The following is a 23678-nucleotide window of genomic DNA, read 5'->3' as shown; positions in this document are numbered from 1 at the left end:
TGAAGTCCAGATGACATGATTCAACCTTTTTTGTTGTTATATACCTGGATGACTGAGAAAACAAACTTTGTGTTTTTGAAACCATTAGTGAAAAGGCCAGACTTCAGGGGTATCTGAGGCAGGCTTGAAACACAAGAGTCAGGGTGGCTTCTGGGTAATACCAGATGGCTAGGCCTCAGACCGACGAAGCCTCTTGGATGAGGGGCGAAACGTTTCTTTTTTAACAAAAAACGAAGTCCAGATGACATGATTCAACCTTTTTTGTTCTTAATGTTTTTAGTGCACGATATTTACAGGAGCGTCAAACTCAGTTACTTAAGGGGGCCAATAATAAAAACTTGGTCCAAGTCACAGGTCAATTTCAGTCGATATATTAACTCAAGTCAGATATCTGACGTTTTTGCTTGGTTGTACTGGTTGGAGGACGCAAACACAGTTTCTTGGTCCTCTTTATGTTCTTGGTTCATCAGCAGGAGTTTAACTGGTTCATTTTCATGTTCTTTGTTACTCCTCCACATCACAATCAAAGCTGACTGAAAACTCCAACCTTTTTTCTGGTTTTAACGTTAGCCAACTGTCATGGGAAGTCTGCACTAAGAAGTTATTTTATTTTAGCAAAACAAGAAGTAAAAAACATATTTTACATTTAAAATATCATCTTGGGGGCCCAGATAAGAAGTTAACAAGAACTAAACTTGGTCCGTGGGCTTAATTATTTTCCAAGCTGTTCAGTTCACAAGGTTTACATTTATATGGTGGCGGTCATTTTAGATTAAAATTTAGCAACCCAATTTTTGAAAATAACTTTTCTTACACATATATGTAGCCACCTATAAAAAATGGAAGTCATAATAATCTCACTTATTTTTCAAATCATCATTCTCACGTCACAGACAGACAGGGAGTACTTCTACTTCTCCCTTTTTGCTTCAGACAAAAAGAAATGGGGACAAAAGACTATAAAAGTGAGGGAGGTGGGTCTGAAAGAAAATCTTTCTTCCAGAGGCTTGAAAAAAAAACTAAAAATTATGTTTGTAAGGCTGTAGTTTTTCTACTAAGCAGTACTCTTTCATAAAACAATAAATCCCCAACACAGGGTTCCCATATTTCATGTAAACAGTCTTTGAGTTTTCCCTCAGTAAATCCTGCAGGAGATGTTTCAGACACAGGGAACACTCAGACCTTAGTGTCTGAGTGTTCCCTGACTATCAGTGTTGTTCAGGGGTGATGGTAGGATGAAGAGGGAGATGGATGGATGGACGGACTGGGGCCTTGTCCTCAATAATGAGGGTGTTGCTTCAGTCAGTCGTGGTGAAGAAAGTGCTGAGTGGAAAGGCAAAGCTCTGGATTTATTGGTCTGTCTAAGTTCCAGCACTCACCTATGGTCATGAAGTATCATGGCCGAAAGAATGAGATCCTAGATACAAGCGGCTGAAATGAGCTTCCTTTGTAGGGTGGCTGGGCTCAGCCTTAGGGATAGGGTGAGGAGCTTCATCATCTGGGGGATCTTGGAGTAGAGCTGCTGCTCCTCTGCATCAAAAGGAGTCAGCTGAGGTGGTTCAGGCATCTGATTAGGACCTCCTGGATGCCACCCTAAAGATTTTCTGGGCACCTCCCACTGTAGGAGGCCCCATGGAGGACCCAGAAAACACAGGAGGGATTGTGTATCTTCTCTGGCCTGTGAAGGCCTTGGGGTCCTTCAGAACGAGCTGTAAAATGCTGCTGGGGAGAGGGAGGTCCGTGTTTCTCTCCTGGACCTGTTGCCTCCACGACCTCATTATGGATAAGCAGGAGAAGATGGAGAATGAAGAGTTGTAACAATTGTAATATTGTAATATTTGTGTTTTGTAATGCTTGAGGGTGTGGAGCCCAGAAAGAATAGTCACCACTCTGGTGGAGACTGAAGAGGATCTTTAACTTGGAAAACAAAACAAGCAAACAAAGAGATGTTAATTCATGCAGACAGCACTTGGTTGAACCACTTGGGGGCAGAGCAGCACCTTCATGTCAGCTGTCTCAAATTAAAACAAAAAAAAAACAGTACACTAAACTAAATTTACATTTATTTATTTATCTATTGGTGACGTGGTCATATGTTTCATGGAGGGTGGAAACTGAATCCAGCTGCATGTGGAACAGCAAGTGCATCTGCCGAGATAAATGACTTGATCAGCCAAACAGTGATCCGACCAGTGGATGTGTTAAACAGCCTCAGCCTGTTGGTGGATGGAGAGGCAACAAACAGAGGACACATGCTGCAGTCAGGTGGCTCCACGCTTCAGAACCATCCTCTGCAAAGAGCACGTGCTAAACTCCTGCTCACACCACTGGTGCTTCTTCAGAAGAACAACCTCACAGTCCTCTCACCAAACATCCTTTTCTTTAAACAAGATTTCACAGTGGGTTGAAATTCAGAAAAGCTTTCAGGAAGAGAGGGTTTGAAAAGTAGGACCCAGAAACATGCTGCAGTGTGCAGGAACACGCACGTGAAGGACCAGAATAGTTTTATTTAAACCAGATGGTGTATGAGGTAGACCTGTCACGATAACAAATTTTGCTGGACGATTAATTGTCTCAGAAATTATTGCGATAAACAATATAATTGTATGAAATTTGACAATAATTAGTAATTGTCAAATTTAAGAAGTAATGTTGGATTAATTTTGTATGCAGTACCTTTTTTGACCATGGATGGCAGTATAAGACTGTCTGAAGCGAGCAGCGTGTCTCTTTAAGGAAAATGGGAGGGAGGCCCCTTGACGTGACATGGGCTGTCTCGTTCCTGTTTTTCAGTTCTCAAAATGGCGGATGCTCGGTGTGGTTTGAGCTCTTTAGCATAGCATTTGTCACACAAAGTTTTTAATAAAAAAATCAGTAAACAAGTTCTCAGCTTATTTTTGCAGAGAAAAACAACTTTTTAGACGAAGGCACGGGTTTCAACCGTGAATTTCAGAGCTTTGACAAGACGGAGATTTTTTTTTCCTGAGGTCGGCCTGTTAGCTTAGCTCATAGTTTAGCTTCTCAGCTTAGCTGCTTTTAACGATCCAAAAACACGATTTTAGATGGTTAAATGGATTTTAAAGAGAAAAGAGAAAGGGAGGTCAATGAAGCGCACTGGAGTTGAGCCTTTTGTCATCCAGTGTCTTCAGTAGAAAGAGAGAGACATGAGGAAAACGATAGAGCCGATAAATGAAAATGAGGTTGATAATTTTCATTTATTATGGGATTAAATGATTTATTGTTTATTGTGACAGGCCTAGTATGAGGTTCCATTAGTGACGAAAATATGTGTATGTATCTATGTAATATGTATGTAGCATGCTGTGTATATTCGGTGATGAACTTTTGGCACTAATGGGACCTCACATCAGGTCTTCATTTAGAATAGCTGTTGGTCAGCAGACCACACACATTATGTGCAGCACATGGACACAACACAGTACATAGGCATGTACAATACATATACACCTTACATATCACTTAACATATACACAGCACGCTACACACACACTTTACATAGACACATAAACATTTTTTTGGCATTAATGGAACCTCACAGTTGCTGCCTCAGCAGGGCGACATCAGTCTTTAACGAAAGACGGCAAAGAGACAGAAGTTTGAGAGGACAAATGCAACATGCAACGGAGACGAAGGATCAGTAAAAACAAGTGAAACAGACAAAAACAGTGCGATCATTTAAAAGGATCAATAAATAAATACAGTAAATAGGTACAAATTATACCCTATTGTTTGTTTGTCACGTTTTATATCAAATGAGTTTGTACCAAAAGTCTTACAGTGCATGTGCAACATGGTTTAGTTCAAAGTTTAAGTTTAGTTTAGTTCAAAATTATTTGGCGCACATGATGTGAATAATGTGTGAGGTTTGATCTGACTTTATTATAACGTCTTCTGGGTTTATTTTCTGGTATCAGTCGGAAAGAAAAAGAGACTTTCACGTTTTAACTTCAGTTTGAGGTTTAACTGTGAGTTCGTCTTGAAAAAAGAAGCACTTCCTGTGTGTTGTGTGTGTGTGGTGGGGGGGGGGGGGGGGGTGTCATGCAGAGAGAGGAGCAGCAGCTCTTTTCTGAACCTTGTTCCTTTTGAACAGACAGGTTGATGATAATTAATTTGAGTTTTTTTTCAAGTTGATTTTAAATTAATAAAGTTTTAGTCTGGACATCAGAACATTTAAGGAACACTGGAGAAGTGATGAAAATGCAGAGTTTGGGTGTTCAGGTCGTGTTTGCCGTCGTCCTCATAACCGCAGCTCCTGTGAAGGCCGACAATGGTAAATATAAAACATTTAGTTTTCGTTATACTTAGAAGCAAATGGGAAGGTTTAAGTGTCGTGTGATGGATTTAAGAAAATACATGTTCTGTCACAAAACATGACGTTTTTTAATTTTGCATTTTCAGTTTTTCTCCTATTTCCTGTGCTGTGGTTGCACCTTCACCTAACAGTCTGAATGTTTTAAATCATATTCAGATCCATTTTTATTCTGCATCTTTTTCAGCACGTCACTTGTTCTGCATTGTTTGTTCTATTTCAACAATTCATGGATGAAAATGTTCGGCTCATTCAGGACATTCCTGCTGTGACTTTTGGTGTTTATGCAATTTGTACTTTTTAAATATTTAACTTTGTCGGCCATGTTTTTCTCATTGAAAACAAATGGAGCTCTCTTCACATCCTTCAAACCCTTTAAAAACTTTTACTGCTCATTTCAGCCTTTTCATCTGTTTTCTGCTTTATCAGCAACTTTTTATGTATTTTTCTGCTAATTTTAGCTTTTCAATGCTATTTATTTTTGCTAGTTTTTGCCTATTGTGCTTATTTCTACTAATTTCTACTTTTATGCTCCTTTCAGAGTCTTTCTTTCTTTTTTTTTAGCTTTTCAGCTCCTTTTTTTTATAATTTCAGGTTTTTGGCATCTGTTTATTTCGGCTTAATCTGCACATTTCTGCTGCTTTCTGCTTTTATTTTCAAATGTCAAGTTTTCAGATTCAGCTCATTAACAGTTTAGTGATTAAACTTCTTTCAGTTTCTTCAGCAGCTTTCAGCAAAAATTCAGCAACAAGTATTCACTGCATTTTCACAGGAAATTCGTTAGTTTCCCTGAAGTGTATCAGTACAATGTCCCTGTTTTTTTTTTTTTTCTTCTGTTTTTTTTCTTTCGGCTGCTCCCTTCTTCAGGGGTCGCAACAGCGAACTAAGAAGACAGCAATTATTTTTACACCGGATGTCCTTCCTGACGGCTTCGAGACGATTCTGGTCCACCATCCGGCGTCTCAGGGGGGGAAGCGGTACGCCACCAACACTGTTTATAGTGGGAGTGGTGTGCTGCTGACCTCAACTCGAGATGTTGTGGGTCGGTGGGCGGAATACTTTGAAGACCTCCTCAATCCCACCAGCACGTCTTCCACTGAGGAAGCGGAGCCTGAGGACTCTGGGTCGGGCCCTCCAATCTCTGGTGCTGAGGTCACCGAGGTGGTTAAAAAGCTCCTCGGTGGCAGGGCCCCAGGGTTGGATGAGATTCGCCCGGAGTTCCTTAAGGCTCTGGATGTTGTAGGGTTGTGTTGGCTTACGCGACTCTGCAATATTGCGTGGACATCGGGGGAAGTTCCCCTGGATTGGCAGACCGGGGTGGTGGTCCCCCTATTCAAAAAGGGGGACCGAAGAGTGTGTTCCAACTACAGGGGAATCACGCTCTTAAGCCTCCCTGGTAAGGTCTATTCGGGGGTTCTGGAGAGGAGGGTCCGTCCGATAGTCGAACCTCGGATTCAGGAGGAACAGTGCGGTTTTCGTCCTGGCCGTGGAACACTGGACCAGCTCTACACTCTCAACAGGGACCTGGAGGGTGCGTGGGAGTTTGCCCAACCAGTCTACATGTGCTTTGTGGACTTGGAGAAGGCGTTCGACCGCGTCCCTCAGGGGGCCCTGTGGGGGGTACTCTGGGAGTATGGGGTACCGGGCCCTTTGGTACGGGCTGTTAGGTCCCTGTATGACCGGTGTCAGAGCCTGGTCCGCATCGCCGGCAGTAAGTCAGGCTTGTTCCCGGTGAGAGTTGGACTCCGCCAAGGTTGCTCTTTGTCACTGATTCTGTTCATAACTTTTATGGACAGAATTTCTAGGCGCAGCCAAGGTGTTGAGGGGATCCGTTTTGGTGGCCTTAGGATTGCGTCTCTGCTTTTTGCAGATGATGTGGTCTTATTGGCTTCATCAGATCGTGATCTACAGCTTTCGCTGGAGCGGTTCGCAGCCGAATGCGATGCGGCCGGGATGAAGATCAGTTCCTCCAAATCCGAGGCCATGGTCTTGAGCCGGAAAAGGGTAGAGTGCCCTCTCCGGGTCAGGGAGGAGGTCCTACCCCAAGTGGAGGAGTTCAAGTATCTTGGGGTCTTGTTCACGAATGAGGGAAAAATGGAGCGTGAGATCGATAGGCGGATAGGTGCAGCGTCTGCAGTGAAGCGGGCGCTGTACAGGTCTGTCGTGGTGAAGAGAGAGCTGAGTCAAAAGGCGAAGCTCTCAATTTACCGATCGATCTACGTTCCCACCCTCATCTATGGTCACGAGCTTTGGGTTGTGACCGAAAGAATGAGATCTCGGATACAAGCGGCCGAAATGAGTTTTCTCCGCAGGGTGTCTGGGCTCTCCCTTAGAGACAAGGTGAGAAGCTCGATCATCCGGGAGGGACTCGGAGTAGAGCCGCTGCTTCTCCACGTCGAGAGGAGCCAGTTGAGGTGGCTTGGGCCTCTGTTTAGGATGCCTTCTGGACGCCTTCCTGGTGAGGTGTTCCGGACACGTCCCACCGGAAGGAGGCCCAGAGGAAGACCCAGGACACGCTGGAGGGACTATGTTTCTCGGCTGGCCTGGGAACGCCTCGGGATTCCCCCGGAAGAGCTGGCCCAAGTGGCTGGGGAGAGGGAAGTCTGGGCCTCCCTACTTAGGCTGCTACCCCCGCGACCCGACCCCGGATAAGCGGAAGAAAATGGATGGATGGATGGATGGATGGATGTCCTTCCTGACACAACCACAGACCACCAAGCTACCACAGCCCTCTGTGTGGAGCAGAGAGCTAACATTTAGGGCGCTGGGGGAGCAGATGGTGGGGGTTAAGGGCCCAGAGTGGGGCAAGAGGGTGGAGGCAGGTGTGGGTGCTTCACCTATCCCACCCACGTTTTGATGTTGTCAGTATCAGGAGTTGAACCAGCGATCTTCCGATCATAGGCCCACCTTCTCTAACCTCTGCACCACCACTCCCTTACAATCTCCCTGTTTTTTTTTTATTATTATTATTATGAGCTGAGAGTATAAATATTCATGTGTACAATTAAATCACATTGTATTTAGAGAAACACAGATTCAGCTACGATGTGCACGAGATGAGTAAAGTCAAGTGGAGACATGCTTCAGCTCTCTGGTTGTCTTGGAAAAGGGGGCGGGGCATCTTTGTTAATTAAAAAACTAAGCAAGTTTAACCAAGGGTGGAGCAGTTGGTAGAGTTGTTGCCACTCAGTGAGAAGGTCACCGGTCCAAATCCCGGCTGGTACTCCAGTTTCCTCCCACAGACTAAAAACATGCATGTTAGGCTGATTGATAACTCTAAATTGTCTCTTGGTGTGAGTGAGAGAGTGAATGGTTGTTTGTCTCTATGTGTCCCTGTGATGGACTGGAGACCTGTCCAGGGTGTCCCCCGCCTCTCACACAATGTCTGCTGGATATGAGCACCAGTGACCCCCGTGACCCAAAAAGGAAGAAGCGTGTAAAGATAATGGATGAATGTTTAACCAAACACTAACGTAATTTATGTTTGTTTCAAGGAGGAGCAACGTTCAGGAGAAAAACGGTCACACTGACGTGTCCAGAAAGTGGAGACTGGTTTGAAGATGCAAAGAAACTTTCAAATGTAGCCACAGAGTACACGTTTGACTATCAACACCAGGGCAGGTACAGCTGTAAATATGATGATAAAACCTATACTTTCTATGTAAAAGGAAAGGGTGAGTAACATTGTTGTTCTATGCTGTTTTTATTGTGTTGCCTGGGTAACATTTAACTGACCTTTGACCTCTCTCTGTCCCAGTCTGTGATAACTGCTTCGAACTGGATGGGCTTTTCTTCATGTTGGTCATCGTCGTGGACCTGACTGCAACGTCATTTCTGATGATGATGATCTACAGTTGCAGCAAGAAAAACACCTCAGACGCGCCTGCTCGCACTCCTAAAGGTGAGAATGATCGATTTATTCAGCTCGAGTCTCACGTTCCTTTTGTCTCTAAATAAGCTGGTTCACACCTGTTCTCTGTTCGTCTTCTAGCTCCGGTTAAATCAGGAGGCCTAGGTCCGCATGTCCCCTCGCCAGACTATGAGGTGACTTTGGTTTAATTTAACTAATATGTTAGAATAAAAACATTACATCCCGCTAAATGCAATAAATCTTTGTGATAAAGATGCAAATATTTAGCTGATTACATAATTACTCCTTTCACCTGCATGTCCATCAAACATCAGGTGGGAGGAACAGTTTCAAAGAATAAAGGCTCATCTGGTTTGATTGTTTCCTTTCGAATTCATGTCTAAATATTTGTTTTTAATTAAGGTAAAGAGCTCAAAGATTTACGCAAATGTCACATGTGGAATTTTATTTTACTTTGCAACACTTTAAGCAATTAGGAGGAATGATTTCGGCTCATTTAGTGCAAGTTTTTTAAAAAATTGGACTAAGATCTGTGATTCCAGTGACATCAAGCATCTGTAGCTAAAATGGTTTGGGGCTCTGGTCTCTGAAATCTGGTGGACAGAAAGTAAAAATAGTACGAACCTTATTTAAAACAAAATGAGCTCACAGCTTATATTGCTATCTAAAATGGCTACATTGTCCATAAAAGAACAAATACAACTAGAGAAATGTTATTTCCTGTGAAAATGTTTACTGCTGAATGATTTTTGCTGAAAGCTGCTGAAGAAGCTGAAACCAGCTGAAAAGGTCTGAGCCCTGAACAGTTAATGAGAGCTGACTTTGAACAGCTAACATTTACTCAACGCAGGAAAATAAAAGCCGAAAGCAGCAGAAATTAGCTGAAACAGGCAGCAAGGCTAAATATATGACAAAAATTCAGAAATTAGAAACAAAGAAATAGTAACGAGCAGAAAAAAGCTGAAATTAACAACAACCAAAGTAGCAAGATTTGTTTTAATGCTGAAAAGGATTTAAGGCTGAAAGGAGCATTACAAAGTGAAATGACTAGAAAGAATCAAAAGATGGAAATTAGCCAAAACATTGTGGAAAAGGGCTAAAATCTGCAGAAAATGCATAAAAAGTAGCTGAAAATGCTTAAATGGGAACATGGAAACTAAAAAAATAAACTGAACCAGAGAAAAGTTCAGATGAGCAGTAAGAGGTTTTAAACAGCACAAAAGAGAGCTCCTTTCATTTTCAATGAGACAAACATGGCCGACAAAGCTAAATATCTCAAAAAGTAAAAAAAGGCACAAACATCAAAAGTCAGAGCCAGAATGTCCTGAACGAGCCGAACCTTTTGACAGGGAGTATGGTTGGAACACTTTTTGCTGCAGCGCCTGCAACTCATTGAATTTTTGAGTTAGAGTGCTCAAACTTGTACACAAAGTACACACATTTGTCTTCTACAAATGGCAACAATTCAGACCTCTGTAAGATTATCAGGGTTCCTATAAGTTGATGTCAAATACACGGTTTCTCTTTGTTACAACCTACTCCACCACCGGGGTAGGTTGTAGCACATGCTGTTGTAACAGTAGTGTGCCTGTGTAAATTAGTGTAGGACTACAGAACAAACTTCCTTAATGATATATGCCTAATAAACACCTGTGTAAAGAACATTAGGTCAAATAAAAACTATGTCTATGTGTGTGTGTGTGCGCGCGTGTGTGCGTAGGCCTATATTCTTAAATCAGAGTCACAATGGTGACAAATGAATGGTACCCCTGGAGTGCAGGTTTGTTGGGCCCAGAGACTGTATAGGTACAGTTCTCCCACAATTCCTTTGGCTTCGAGTTGCCAAATGGCTCCACACAGACAACAGTTTTCATCACGAGGTCTCAGAATCCTCAGTATTGGCTTTCAACATTTTCTTGACGGGCTTTCTCTCCTTTTTCTTTGCTTGTCTTTATACTTTCTCTTTCTTTGCTTCCTCTTCTCTGTTCTTTCTCCATCAATGATTGCTCCACTGGTGTATCAGTACATCAAACTCCAGCCAGAAAGGTCCCGGGCTGGGATTTGAACCGGCAACCTGCTCTCTGAGAGGCAACAGCTCTACCAACTGCACCACTGTGCCGCTGGCCTGTGGAGTGGAAACCAGCTTGAATGTTTTTGGGTGTTGCAGCTACAGGCAGAGCAGTCTTCACAACACTTGGAATATCTTATAATATATGATGTCATCGTCTTGGCAGGATTCAGTTTCATCCAAACATTCGTTTAAAACATTTGCAGGCACATCTCTGTCTGTCTTTCTTTTCCACTGCCTAAACATTTTGCAAAATTATTAAAATCAAGTAAGTTTTCTTAGTTGTATGTCAGGGGATGGTGGCAACACTTTTTTAAAGATGTGTTACAAACCACCCCACACCTGTCAGTCATTGTTTAGCTAGCTGTATTAGCATAGTGGTTTGAAATTAGCAGGAGGAAGATGCATCACATTTTGCCTTGAGAAACTACAATTCAATGTAACTGAGCTCATATGGTTTTATCTGCAATAGTACAACTACTAAACAAAATATAATCTTGGTTCAATAATTTACTTTCTTACCTCAAAATCAGTTTTTTCTTTATAGTCTCTGCGTGCATTTGTTTCAAATCTTGGCAATCACCCTGTGGGGTCGGGGAGGAATTGGGTAAACACTGGAATGATCATGTGACTCTTATCTTATCCATGATTGGTGGAACTGGTGGCGCTACAACCCTCCCCATGTCACAACCATACCCGCTCTCCTATGTGAACTGTTGAAACAGAACAAACGTTGCTGAACGAGTTCCGCGCTGAAAAACCTACGGAAGAGAAACAAATCTGAACAATTAGAATGATTCAGAAACATTCAGACAATAAATAAAGTTGTTTTCCTTTGCGTGCACTGGGTGATTCACTTCCTAAAACAAAAGGTTCTTCTTTAGACATTGTACGATCTGAACTCAAGTAGCTCCCTTAACTTTCCAAATGTTGCTGGGATGTAAAGATGTGCAGCATGGTTCAACCCTGTGAATATTTATTTGTTTGTTTGTTTGTTTTCATGCAGTCTCTGAACCTGAACACTCTATCAGCCGACACCTATTCCACTGTGGTCAACAGGATGGGATAGAGACGGGTCGACAGAAGGACCACTCTCCTGAGTCCACCTGTGTGAAAACAGAGGACGTTGTTGTTCTGGACCGACTGAGTGATGCAGTTGGTCTTGAACATCTTTTGATTCGTCTGTCGCAGCGTCTCATCTGAGGCGCTCTTCGTGTTTTAAAGTCACTCTGAAATCCCCTCAGCGACATTACACATCCAACCTTTAAATGTATGTTTGTAGATTGTGCTGTCAGCTGTTAGAGACACTCTGAAGGAGAACAATAATGAGGAAGTTTGTTTTGTTTGTTTTTGCTTAGTTCTTGAATCAAATCAAGGAAAACAAAGTTAGAGATAAAAAATAAACCAAACCATCATTGGTGCAAAAGCCTACAAAAGATAAATGTTTTGTAGAGACAATACAAACCAAAATATTTGAATTATAAATTGATTTCGGTACATGCTGTGTGTGTGTGCCAGCCTGTAAAAACCATAAATAATTTAGACTCTTATTGTGAAGGATGAAAGGAAGCTGAGTAATAAAGACAACACTTCAGACTGGATCAGAAAAACACCTTGGTATTTTTGTCGTTTTCTCAAAGTGCACCTTTGACCTTCTGCTGCAAAAAGACTAAAAGCAACAATCGTAGTTTTGGACTTTTATTTGGACTTTTTTCTTCAAATAGTTATTTGACATCGTGTTGGATCGATGTTGATAGAATCCATCAGAAACAGACGGGTCGTTCTTCGTGTCATGAAAGAAAATAACAGCACACGGTAGATTCCAAGGCGACACTGAAGAAAGTGACCAGCTGTTTGTGTTTTGTGCCTCTCTGGGTGCACTTTGCAGAGGATATGTACATATTTGAACTCGTTCGTGTGATATTTTATGGCTTATAAAGGCACAAGACGGTGTCATCTCTTACCATAACACATGTTAAAGCCTGTCCAACTCAACATGTTTTTTATTATTAATATTACTTTTATATTTGCTTTTCTTTATTTTCTGTTCAGATCATATTTCAACACATGTTCACATTTTGAAGTCCACAAACATCAACGTTGGTAACAGCCAAGTCAATGGAGCAGCATGTTGTTTTGTGTTTTTATGGTATATTTAGTGTACAAATTACTTTGAGCATTCAGTGTTTTTTTATGTAAAAGCTGGATTGGGAGCACGGTCTAATTTACTTTGAAATATATCAGTTTAGTACAACCACAGCCAGGTTTGTCATGTTTTATGTCTTACAGTGTAAAAACAGCTGGTTTAAGTACACCGAGTTAAATTCTTTAGTTTGTCGTGCTGTCACTGTAACGTGTCCTGATGATAAAATAAACCAGAATAAACTCTGTTCTCCTTTTTCTGTTTGTATTCGGTTGGAAACAGATGAATCATTTGCAGCCTGTCTTCCTCGCTCTTCGTTTCTCGTGAACGACGGACGGGCTGCAAACGTCAAAACTAATCTAAACCCAGTCGTAGCACGTAGAGTCAGTACCGTCAGGCTCGTGATGGAAAAGTTGCGTCACGTCGTGTCTTCGACTTGTGTCTGTGACAGAAGGCGTCCGAGACGGTGGAAATAAAGCTCTGAGATGTGACGGGACACGTTCTGCACAACAAAGCAGCTCAGAAGTGCAGCGTTGGGAGGAAACACCCCCACACTCACTGCTCGGTTATCTCCAGTCATCTGTACACCTGCTGTATGTTGGTGTCAGTGTGGAGGTGGGGGGAGGGGGTCAAGCCCCTCCCACTCAGAGGCCTACATCTGCTCCTCTGCTGTGATGGGGAACATCCGGGTGCTGATCAGCTTCACACCTGAAGCTGGTCGTGTGTGTGGGTGTGTGGGTGGGGGGGCTTAGTTAGGCTTTTTCCAACAAAAATGGAGCCAAAGGTCATGAACAAATAATTTTAGCTTATATTTTCAGATTAGCGTCCTCGGTTCATTTCTGTTCCTTGTCTCAGTTTCCTGCCCTTCACCGTGTATCTGTTCCTCCTTCCTGTTCCTCTCAAACCCAGCCAGTCGAAGCAGATGGCCGCTTGTTCTGAGCTTGCTTCTGCTAAAGGTTTCTTCCTGTTAAGAGGGACTTTTTCCTTTCCACTGTTGCCTTTGTGCTTGCTTAGGATGGGAGTCTGCGATGAAATGAAGACTCAGTGCAATCAGCTGGCTACACTACCTTAGATACATAATGTTACTAATTGAATTTTTATGTATGTGAATGTTTCTGTTCAGTGTCCTGAGATGACTTCTGTTGTGACTTGGTGCTTATGGGGTGCCGTTTGTAAAGTTACACAGTCAAAAGTTAACAACAATTTTTTTTTTTTTTTTTTTAGTCTTTAATAATAAAAAAATAGTTTTTGTTTTCAAAGTTGTATTTTCACCATGTTATTCATACATTTATAAATGTCATAGTTCCAAACTAAATATTTAATTTGCAAGCTAAATATTTAGTTTACAAACTAAATACTTAACATGCAAGTTAAATATTTAGTTAGTAAACAAAATATTTAGGTGTAAATGAAATATTTAATTTTCAAACTAAATATTTATTTTCAAAACTAAACATTTAATTTCCAAACTAAATATTTATTGTCCATGCTAATTATTTTATTTCCAAACTAAACATTTAATTTAAAAAAAAAAGTTTAATTTGCTAACTAAATATTTAACTCTCACCTAAATATTTAACTTGCAAGCTCAATATTTTCATTATTTAAAATTGCTGATCTGCTGCAGCCATATGTTCCACAGCACTCTCTGAGGTCAGCAAACCAGATGCTTTTATTGGTTCCAGGCACTGGTTTTAAGCTCAGAGGTGACAGGGTCTTCTCTGTTGCAGGTCCAAAACTTTGGAATGAGTTACCACTGTTTTTAAGTCTCGTTTAAAAACTCATTTTTATTCCCTGGCTTTTGACACTGATTTTAACTTCACTGTGTTTTTATTATTTTAGTCAGTTTCTTATCTTCACCTCTGTAGATTCATGTATTTTATCCTGTGTCCTTTGCTTCTTTGTTTTACTGAACTACACTTTGGTTGGCCTTGTTGTTGTTTTTAGTGCTTTATAAATAAAGTGGTCCGGTTTGTTTTTTTCCTTGTTCAAGCAGTGTAGAGTGATGGATCCTGGCAAGTGGAGGAAGACATTTTATCCACCACCAGGCTAAATGCTGATGGGAGCCTTGACCACCACACATTAATCTTTGACCATCCCAACCATTCAGGAAACTATACTTTTAAGCAATAAATTAGAAATCGTAGTATATACCTCTCAGTTGAGGAACAGTTTCAGCTCAGCTTATAGTTTGTTTTGCAGTGACTGTCTGAAACTTAGGTTCAAGTCTGGATTGTGTCCGTCTGTCTTGTTAGGAGTCACTAAACAGTGCACTGCTGTTAGGTTTTAGAGAAAACATGAAGAATGTTGGGGTTTTGGACAGAAGTAGGTCAGTCAGTGGGATTCGTCCCAGAGTCTGCATCTATACACAATCCTGCAGTAGGACCTATTTACAGCAATTTCTCAAAAAATGAATATAGTTTAAATGTTACAAAGTTGATTACAACATTAGTTTGAAACCCAAATTAAGCTGTTCAGTCAGGTTCATCTCCAGTCAAAGCATTACAAAAAAGACAGCATATATTATTTACCAGTTTTTAATCCTGGAAAATTTTTGAACATGAAAAAAACAAACAAACATGAAAACACTCCAGCAGCTGCACACTTTGCTAGTAACACAGCAACATGACAGGCATCATGGAGACACATCTGCACACTGCTTATAGGAAAACTAACTGGAGCTCATGCAGCTTAAACAGCCTCATGTCCAAGTTGCATCAGCATCGAGAGTGGGGGGGTTGGGGGGGTAAACTCCACCAGAAGCACTCAGATCAAATCCTCCTGTAGGATGGTGGAGCAGGCCTCCGTCTACTTCCTGACGACATCGTATTCATCTTTGGGCTGTTTGTGTCTCAGTGGCTGAGTTAAAAGGACAAAGAGGTCATTTTATTTTTGGTAGGCGCTCTGATTTAATCCTGTTTAATGAAGGTGTTCAGGGTGGGGCTCACCTGGTAATGGTCGCTGCTCGTGCCGGGTTGGTTAGGAATCAGGTTCTGTCGATCAGACCCTGAGAACAGAAAACAAGGTAAGAAGACAACAAGCAGCACTCAGATGTCCCCCGTCGCTGAGGGGTTTGTGCAGTGAATGTTTGTAGTTTTGGAGTTGAGTGTTTTTCTGGACTGGAACTGAACAGGGAATTCAAGTAAACCTAAATGTTCTTGATGCAACATTCAAGTAGGCAGGAGTTACACTGTGAAGAAGAACAGAAGGAGGAATTCATTTATTTATATAATTTTTGCATGTCTGAGGCAGCGCAGTGAGGGATCCTGGTGGATGGAGGGAGTTATTTTATCCACCACTAGATGCAATGGTGGAACCAGGGGGTGGCCAATGGTGGCCTTGGCCCCCATAAAATCTTTGACCACCTCGAAGACCATCACAATCATTTGAGGAAACTATACTTTGAAGTAATATAAGAACTAAAAAGTATCGTTTCCGCAAAATGATTGGGGTGGTCCATTTACATATACTGTAGTTTTTGATGTATAAGTCACACCTTTTTGCATAAATTAGCATGCCCTGCGAATTATACAGTGAAGCGACTTATTCATGTTTTTCCCCATATTTATAACTCAATTTTTGGCTGAGATCTGATAATTTCATCCATCCATCCATTTTCTTTACCCGCTTCTTCCTATTTGGGTCACGGGGGTCGCCGGTGCCCATGTCCAGCAATCACTGTGCGAGGGGCGGGGTACACCCTGGTTGGGTCGCAAGTCCATCACAGGGACACATAGAGACAAACGAGACAAACAACCATTCACTCTCTCACTCACACCTAGGGACAATTTAGAGTTACTAATCAGCCTAACATGCATGTTTTTGGTCTGTGGGAGGAAACCGGAGCAACCGGAGAAAATCCACGCATGCACGGAGAGAACATGCAAACTCCACCCTGAGAGACCCCTGGACCGGGGTTTGAACCAAGGACCTGCTCACTGAGAGGCAGCAGCTCTACCAGTTGCACCAACGTGCTGCCCCTGATGATTTTATTCATTCTGAAATGGAAAATATTGAACACTACCATTTTCAGCCACTAGAGGGCCCTCGAGTCAAATGGCAAGCCAAGTGTCTCATTAATAGGGAAAAGTGGCTATTAATGAGACACTTGGCTTGCCATACCAAACCACCTTTGTCTCGCTCCGGATCTCTTGGTGCAAACGTCAAATCAGTTGCATTTCGCCGCGCTGCCCAGGCGAAATACAGATGATGTGACCGTTAAAGTGCATTTATTAAGGAAAAGTTAAACTGAGACACACATTTACTTATATGTTGAGCAAACAAATAATTGTTTTTATGTGTATATCTTGTTAAATTTTGAAGAAATGCACAGTGAGTCCTCCCTCTGTGCGCTCCCGCAGCTGCAAATTGATTTTTGAAATGCAGCTGATTTGACCATTAAAGTGCATTTATTATGGAAAAGTTAAACTGAAACATGCCTTTGCTATAATTTCGAGCAAACAAATAACTGTTTTTAAGTGTTAATCTTGTTGAATTCTTGTTAAAGTCCTCCCGTACACGCTCCCGCGGCTGCCATTTGGCAGCCAATCGATTTTTGGCCCAACACCAGCCCACGTTTCCAGGTGGTCTGCGGTGACGCATAATAGATGCGACTTATATGGTGAAGCAACTTATTTACGTTTTTTTCCCACTTTATTAGACATATTTGGACTGATGCGACTTATACGGCGGAAAGTACGGAATATGGTGGCAGCCATCTTGTATTTTAACGTAACGTAACATATAGTAACATTTTTTAAACCTAGATGCAGACACACACCAAAGTTCCAGTTATCTAGCTCACAAGATTTACTTATACACATGTATGGTGGTGTTTATTTTATTAACCTTTATTTAACCAGGTAAATCTCATCACCTTGCACATTCCTGAGGACTGTTCTTAAGGCAGCTGAACGGGCATGTTTGTGGACTGTGGGAGTACACGCACAAAAAAAACCATACAAACGCGAGGAGAACATGCAAACTCTACAGAGAAAGACCCCAGGTCCAAACTGGAGATTGAATCCACAGCTTTCTTGCTGTGAGGCAACAGTGCTAACCGCTGATCCATCGAGGTTTGCCAGGTTGAGAATTATAGACCTGGCAACCCACTTTTCTAAAGGAAACTTTCTTACTTCTAGATGCAGCCACACACCAATATGGAAGTCAGTAGCTCACTTATTTTTTGTGTTATTATGCTCATGACATGCACGGACAGAGGTTACTGTATTTCCAGTTCCCCGTTTTGCTCTGAAATAAATTGCTCTCATCCAGCTGTTTAATCTACAATTAAATCTGATAAATTAACACATTTTTCATTATTCTCTTTTCTGTGACGAAGGTTTGAAGATACTTGGAAGGAAAAAAATCCAGGAAAATTTGAAAAATTTGCGCTTAAAGTCTAAATGTTCAATTAAAGTCTTATTGTGAGACTAAGTCAAATTGTTGAGGAAAAAATCAGAGTTCCAAAACTAAAGCAGATCAAGTGAACCTCATTGTGCTTCTGAACCCAACTGGGTTTGTTCTGTTTCATTTTTACTTATGGACAATATATGGATGTATATGTATGGGCACATATATATGTATGTACTGGATCCCTCACATTTTCCCCTGTGATTATTAAAGTATCTATCTATGTGTGAGTTTTTACTGGATTAGCTACAAAATAACAACACAAGGATTTTTCTTGAGCCAGTTCTATTGCCCCTTTTCCATTAGTACCGGTACGGGCCGACTCGACTTTACTTGGCCCGGTTCTGAGGCTTTTCCATTAGTACCGGTACTTAGCACCTGTTACTATTTTCAGTACCCTTGGCTCTGTGGTTCTAACCGGTACGAAGAGGTACAAAAACGTGACGTCAGAACACTGTCGGTCACTGATTGGTCAGGGGTGGAGTCGGGGGCGGAGTCACTGGATCCTTCAGAAACGTTTCAAAACAATAATCCGCCATTTGCAATTTCTCGGACTGGAGCAGCGGCTGGACTTATTTTAAAGATTTTAAAAACAATACTGACAACATCTTGGTCTAATGTTGATGTGCTGGCATTTTTTGTGCTTGGTGGCCGACAACATAATTTAGAGCAAGCTGGATGGAGCTCTGCTGGTGTACAGAGCCTGCACAGGGCAGGGATAGGCATGTCCCGGGCAGGGACATGCCTATCCCTGCCCTGTCTGGCGCTCCGGAGCCTCGGAGCGCCAGACCGGGCAGGGCGTCATCTCCCCGGCTCCAAGTTCAGCTGGTCACCGCGGAAGATCCTTCGATGTGCCGACTCGGAGGCTCGGGTTCCGGATACCAGCCTTGTGTGCTCAGAGCTCCGCAGGTCACTGCGAAGCTGGAGATGGGGACTCGCAGATGGACGTTGCGAGACCCCGGCCGCGCGTAATCATGAAGGCTAAATCCTGATCCCACCCGCAGTCAGGCGGACTGGACAGTCTGGGACGGACGCTGGAAGCGACTTTTAAATAAAATAATATTTTGTTTTTATACAAAAAATGTTTTAAAAAATTGCTGAAGCGATTTAAAAATGATTTTTTTTTTTTTAAACGTAAAATGTTTTTTAAAATCGCTTCCACCGTTCGTCGCAGACCCGTCTCTGTCCGCCTGTCTGCGCGGGTCGGACCTTCATGATTATGCGCGGCTGGGGTCTTGGAACAGCCTCTGTGAGTCACCATCTGAGCTGGAGCTGGGAAGATGAGCCTCCCAGCCTCCGGAGGAGAGGATCAGTGAGACCAGCAGAGCGTTGAAGATTAAAAAAAAAAAAAAAAAAACGGTGCCAGCTTCATTGTGAAATCCTGTTTTCACTTTAATGACTGTTAACTCAGCTGAAAATCATAAAAAGACACAAAACTATTGGATCTCAGGAATATTTCCCTCAAACATGTTTAAAGAAGAGACGACCTTCAGTTCAACTTTATTTTAACTCACAAATGTACAAATCCCAAAACAAGAACTTTAAAGCAAAGCTAAAAATAAAATGTATATATGTGAACAAGAAAGGAAACCACACATTTAAAATGAACATTAAAAGTAGACAAAATGAGTGCAAATACATCAAATGATGATGAAAACCTATAAAAATTTAAATCTAGATGTTTTTTGTAGAATCTTATTCATCAGAGATTTAATTTATATACATATATATATGTATTTATATCTATAAATATATATAGATAAATATATATAGATAAATATATATGTATATATATAAATACATATATATGTATATAAATATATATGAATATATATAAATACATATATATATATATAAATATATATGAATATATATAAATACATATATATGTATATAAATACATATGTGTATATATATACATATATTTATATATACATAATTGTGTGTGTATACATATGTGATATATATACATATATATATATATATATATCACGTATGATATATATATATTTGTGTGTGTGTATATATATATATATATATATATATATATATACATACACGTGTACATATGTGTGTGTATACATATATATTTGTGTGTGTGTGTACATATATATTTGTGTGTGTGTGTATATATATATATATATATATATATATATATTTATACACATGTACATACACACATACATACATGCATACATACATACACACAACTTCAATATAACATAAATTCTCAACCTGTACTGAAAACAGTTTCTGCGTCTCAGCGCCACCAGCTGGTGAGAGGTGGTGACGTCAATTTGAACCCCGCCCACTGGAACCGGTACTGAAAGCATAATGGAAACACAACCTGTACCGTACCGAGTAGAGTAGAGCCGTGCTGTACCGGTCCGTACCGATACTAATGGAAAAGGGGCATATGTGAGGTCTGTAATACTCCCTCAGCAGGACTTCCTTCAGTCCTTCACAATAAGAGTCCTTTGTAGTGTTAACCTCTAAAATGCTCTCCATTCAGCTAAAGTTTATACAAAATGTTTATAATTTTTTTTTTTATTCCACTGGATAAACACTCACTGTAGCTTAAACAGCTGATTTAGGTGTCCAGCTCCAGATTTAGGTAAATAAATTTGTTTTGTTTTGTTAAAAACCTAATCTGATGTTTAAAATCACGACAGCATGTCAAAGGACCGGATCATTTAGTTCTTGTTTCCTTTTTAATGTCACAATAATAACTTTATGTTTGGACATCCTTCTCAACGGGCCACCCATAATCTCAAATATGGAAACAAAAAAACAAATATTATGTTCATTCATAATATCATAAATGTAACTCTGAATGTTCTTTTTCAGAGCTAAACTTTTTTTTTTTCTTGTTCAATTTAATGGGGAAAAACTCATGTATTTTTTGTGTACTTGTACTACAAAAGTAGGTCGGTACCACTTTACAATAAGGCTCCCCTTATGGATGGATAATAAATAGTTTCTAGAGAAGTTATTAATTCCTGTATAAACACTTTGTAAATCATTAATAATTGTTTATTATGCATTAATTAAGGGCGACAGAGACAAAACTGACCAGTTTCTTGACAAGCAGTGATCCAAATCTGTTCACCTTCATATTTCATCTAGAGTTGTTATATTAAACATTTCAGACTAAGTTACTACCTTGTAAGATCAATAAGCATTTGGAAATGTAATCTATATAGATGCTCCAGCTAACGGTTATTAGACAGACAGACAGACAGACAGACAGACAGACAGACAGACAGACAGACAGGCAAACAGACAGACAGGTAGGCAGACAGAGAGACACACAGACAGAGAGACAGACAGACAGCTTACTTTTCTTGGTAGGAGGGGGTTGGCGGCTCTGACTTTGGGAAGCGATGAGATAAACGGCCACGCCGATTACAACTGAGGCCACCAGGTTTCCAAACGCCATGCCCACTATGGAGGGTGTGTCCAGCTCCACACAGTTGTCACAAGCTGGTGGAAACACACACACTTTATCAAACACTGGAGTCGTCACACACTCATTCAACCTTTATTTATACAGGTTAATCCCACTGAGCCGCAGGGACTCATTTAGAATCAGAATCAGAATAAACTTTATTGACATTGCACCGAGATACAACGAGAATATGTACGTACAGTCCTCTGAAAGATGGGCGGAGTGCACGAAGCTGCGGCTATTAAATAGCACGGCCTTCTTATTCTTATTCAGAATAATATTTTGCATAGATGAGAAAAGGGAAGAAAACATGAGGAGAGATGATATAAAAAAGATCTCTCACACTGTGTCCTAGACAGGGCACGATTTGAGGCATAAAAAAAAATTACCACAGCAAAGCAACATAAATAGACGTTATACATTTACATATAGGCGGTGAAAACATTGAATTTTTAAGGGAAAGTCGTAGCATAGTCCATAGCCCCCCCCCACCCCCGAGCTCACAGCTTCTCCAAGATTATTCCCACCATTCATGAGTGCTGCCAGTGAGTTCACAGTCCTGATAACAGCTGCTCCAGCTCCCTGCTGCAGCTTCCCACATTCAGTCTGAGCACTGTCGAGCTTCAACACCTCCACACAAATTTATAAACAATCCAGAATTCACCAGCCAAACAGCAAAATAACCAGTTGTCATCATGAATCCAATTTGTTTCCATCGAGGTAAAAGGGTCCTCCTTACCCTGACTCCTGTCGGGAGAAGTTGATCAATTTTGTTGAGAGACCAGCTGAACCTTCGAATTAAGAGGTATGTAGAAAAAAAAGAGGCTTTTTAAGGGTTCACAGGACAAAAGAGTGCAGCATGGAAGCGGGTGGGGGTGGAGGTGGGTGGGGACCAGGGAAACACGTCTGGTTTCACCCGAGGATAGAGAGGAAAAAAATAAAATAAAATTTACAAGAGAGACCTGAATTTAATAAAGAGTGATGACAACAATGGGCAATCATAAAAAGCATACAAGTTGAGAAGAACAAGTGAAAGAAAATGTTATTAAAAAATGAAACAAAAACAGCTAGATTATAAACCAAAGTGATGTAGAAAACTAAAAACAGGAACATGTCTGTATTGGTTTTTGCCAGGAACTCAGCAGATGTTTGAAGCCACTTACAGAGGTCAAGGTCACACACTAAGACACGTCTTAGGGTTAAACATTATAAAACTTCTGTCAAATAAAATTCATATTTTGTCTTTTATCACAAACTTGATTAATAAAAAAACACTTCTGAAGGACTTACTCCGAAATTTCACATAAATTTTTGAGATTTCATTACAGATGTATTCCCCCGAGCTCTTATCATCATAAGGTAAGTTCAGCTCTTTTGATCCATCTTTAAAAATGCCGTCTGAACAAATCAGCTTGATCCCATCACCCAGGCGCTCCACTTTTATGGCGTCTTTGGGTGGTAAAGACAGAAACGTTCAGGTTAAACACAAAACGATAAAAGTTTAGTTTTATTTTTAGCTGTGATGCAAACTGCAGCATGTTTACTTACCTTCCTTTGTGTCACAGCTGACATAAGCTGCAGAAAAATAATATAATGAAACAATCATTAAAACTGAGTTACATCATCATCATCAGGTGATAATCAGGAAGGAAAAGGACATAAGTCAGACATTTAATTCTGATTAATATGACTGAATTGTGTGTTTTTTTATTAGATGATCAAAAGGAAACTACTTGTTCATGAACTCAGCGTCTTTTTATGAACACATCTTTATCTGATGTTTTGACTCTTCAAAGATTAATTTAAACCTCTTGTGAACATTTTACTCTTCACTTTGTTCACTGGATGCACGTTTTTAATGACTGTAGCATCCGTAACACAAGAGACCAATTAAACTGATCAGAGTCACGGCTCAACAGACTCTGAAATGAGCACCTGAAAAATGCCTACTGTTATGAACAAACATAAACACGACGAGTAATTATCAAACGCCACGTCGGAAATAAACATGAACTGTTCACAGTTTAACCACAGTCAGGTGTACAATCCATGATGCTAGATGTAAGAGGTAGAAAGCAGCTGATGCTTAAAAGGAAATAAATAACTCAAATGAATGAAGTTTGTTTAAATATGGCAAATTATCATTTTATATTTAGCTAAAGAGATGACAAGAAAACTTTCTGTATAATAAGAAGTAAAACAGAAGAATAAAACTGAACTTTGTGACCAAAAATAAATTATGTTTATTACTTTGATTCAAGAACACCATGCTCACAGTATTGTGACGTACAGTGTTGGAAGCATCATGCTGTGGGATTAATTTGTACATTCAAATATTCATAAATATATATATATATATATATATATATATATATATATATATATATATATATATATATATATATA

General features: G+C 40.6%; 2 protein-coding genes across 2 annotated transcripts in view; one reads left to right on the top strand and one right to left on the bottom strand.

Moving 5' to 3' along the window:
* The first annotated feature begins 4212 nt into the window (after window positions 1-4212).
* LOC119411564 (T-cell surface glycoprotein CD3 epsilon chain-like) lies at window positions 4213-11338 on the top strand. The gene is made up of 5 exons (XM_037678518.1): window positions 4213-4291; window positions 7825-8004; window positions 8088-8231; window positions 8322-8374; window positions 11276-11338. Exons 1-5 carry the CDS (start codon window positions 4213-4215, stop codon window positions 11336-11338), a joined length of 519 nt encoding a protein of 172 aa, XP_037534446.1.
* Window positions 11339-15220: 3882 nt separating this feature from the next.
* The window catches only part of LOC119411158 (T-cell surface glycoprotein CD3 gamma chain-like), a 14808-nt gene continuing 6350 nt past the window's right edge, over window positions 15221-23678 (bottom strand). Inside the window, exons 2-6 of the mRNA XM_037678090.1 lie at window positions 22821-22847; window positions 22563-22721; window positions 21164-21307; window positions 15361-15419; window positions 15221-15271 (exon numbers count right to left, since the gene is read on the bottom strand). Coding sequence (XP_037534018.1) covers window positions 15221-15271; window positions 15361-15419; window positions 21164-21307; window positions 22563-22721; window positions 22821-22847 — 440 coding nt within the window. The remainder of the gene's footprint in view (window positions 15272-15360; window positions 15420-21163; window positions 21308-22562; window positions 22722-22820; window positions 22848-23678) is intronic.

This window comes from Nematolebias whitei, chromosome 6, assembly GCF_014905685.2.
Source record: "Nematolebias whitei isolate Nwh7 chromosome 6, NemWhi1, whole genome shotgun sequence".
In the NCBI taxonomy this organism is placed as follows: domain Eukaryota; kingdom Metazoa; phylum Chordata; class Actinopteri; order Cyprinodontiformes; family Rivulidae; genus Nematolebias; species Nematolebias whitei.
The sequence above is the reverse complement of the archived record's forward strand: the minus strand, read 5'-3'. Positions and strand labels throughout refer to the sequence as shown.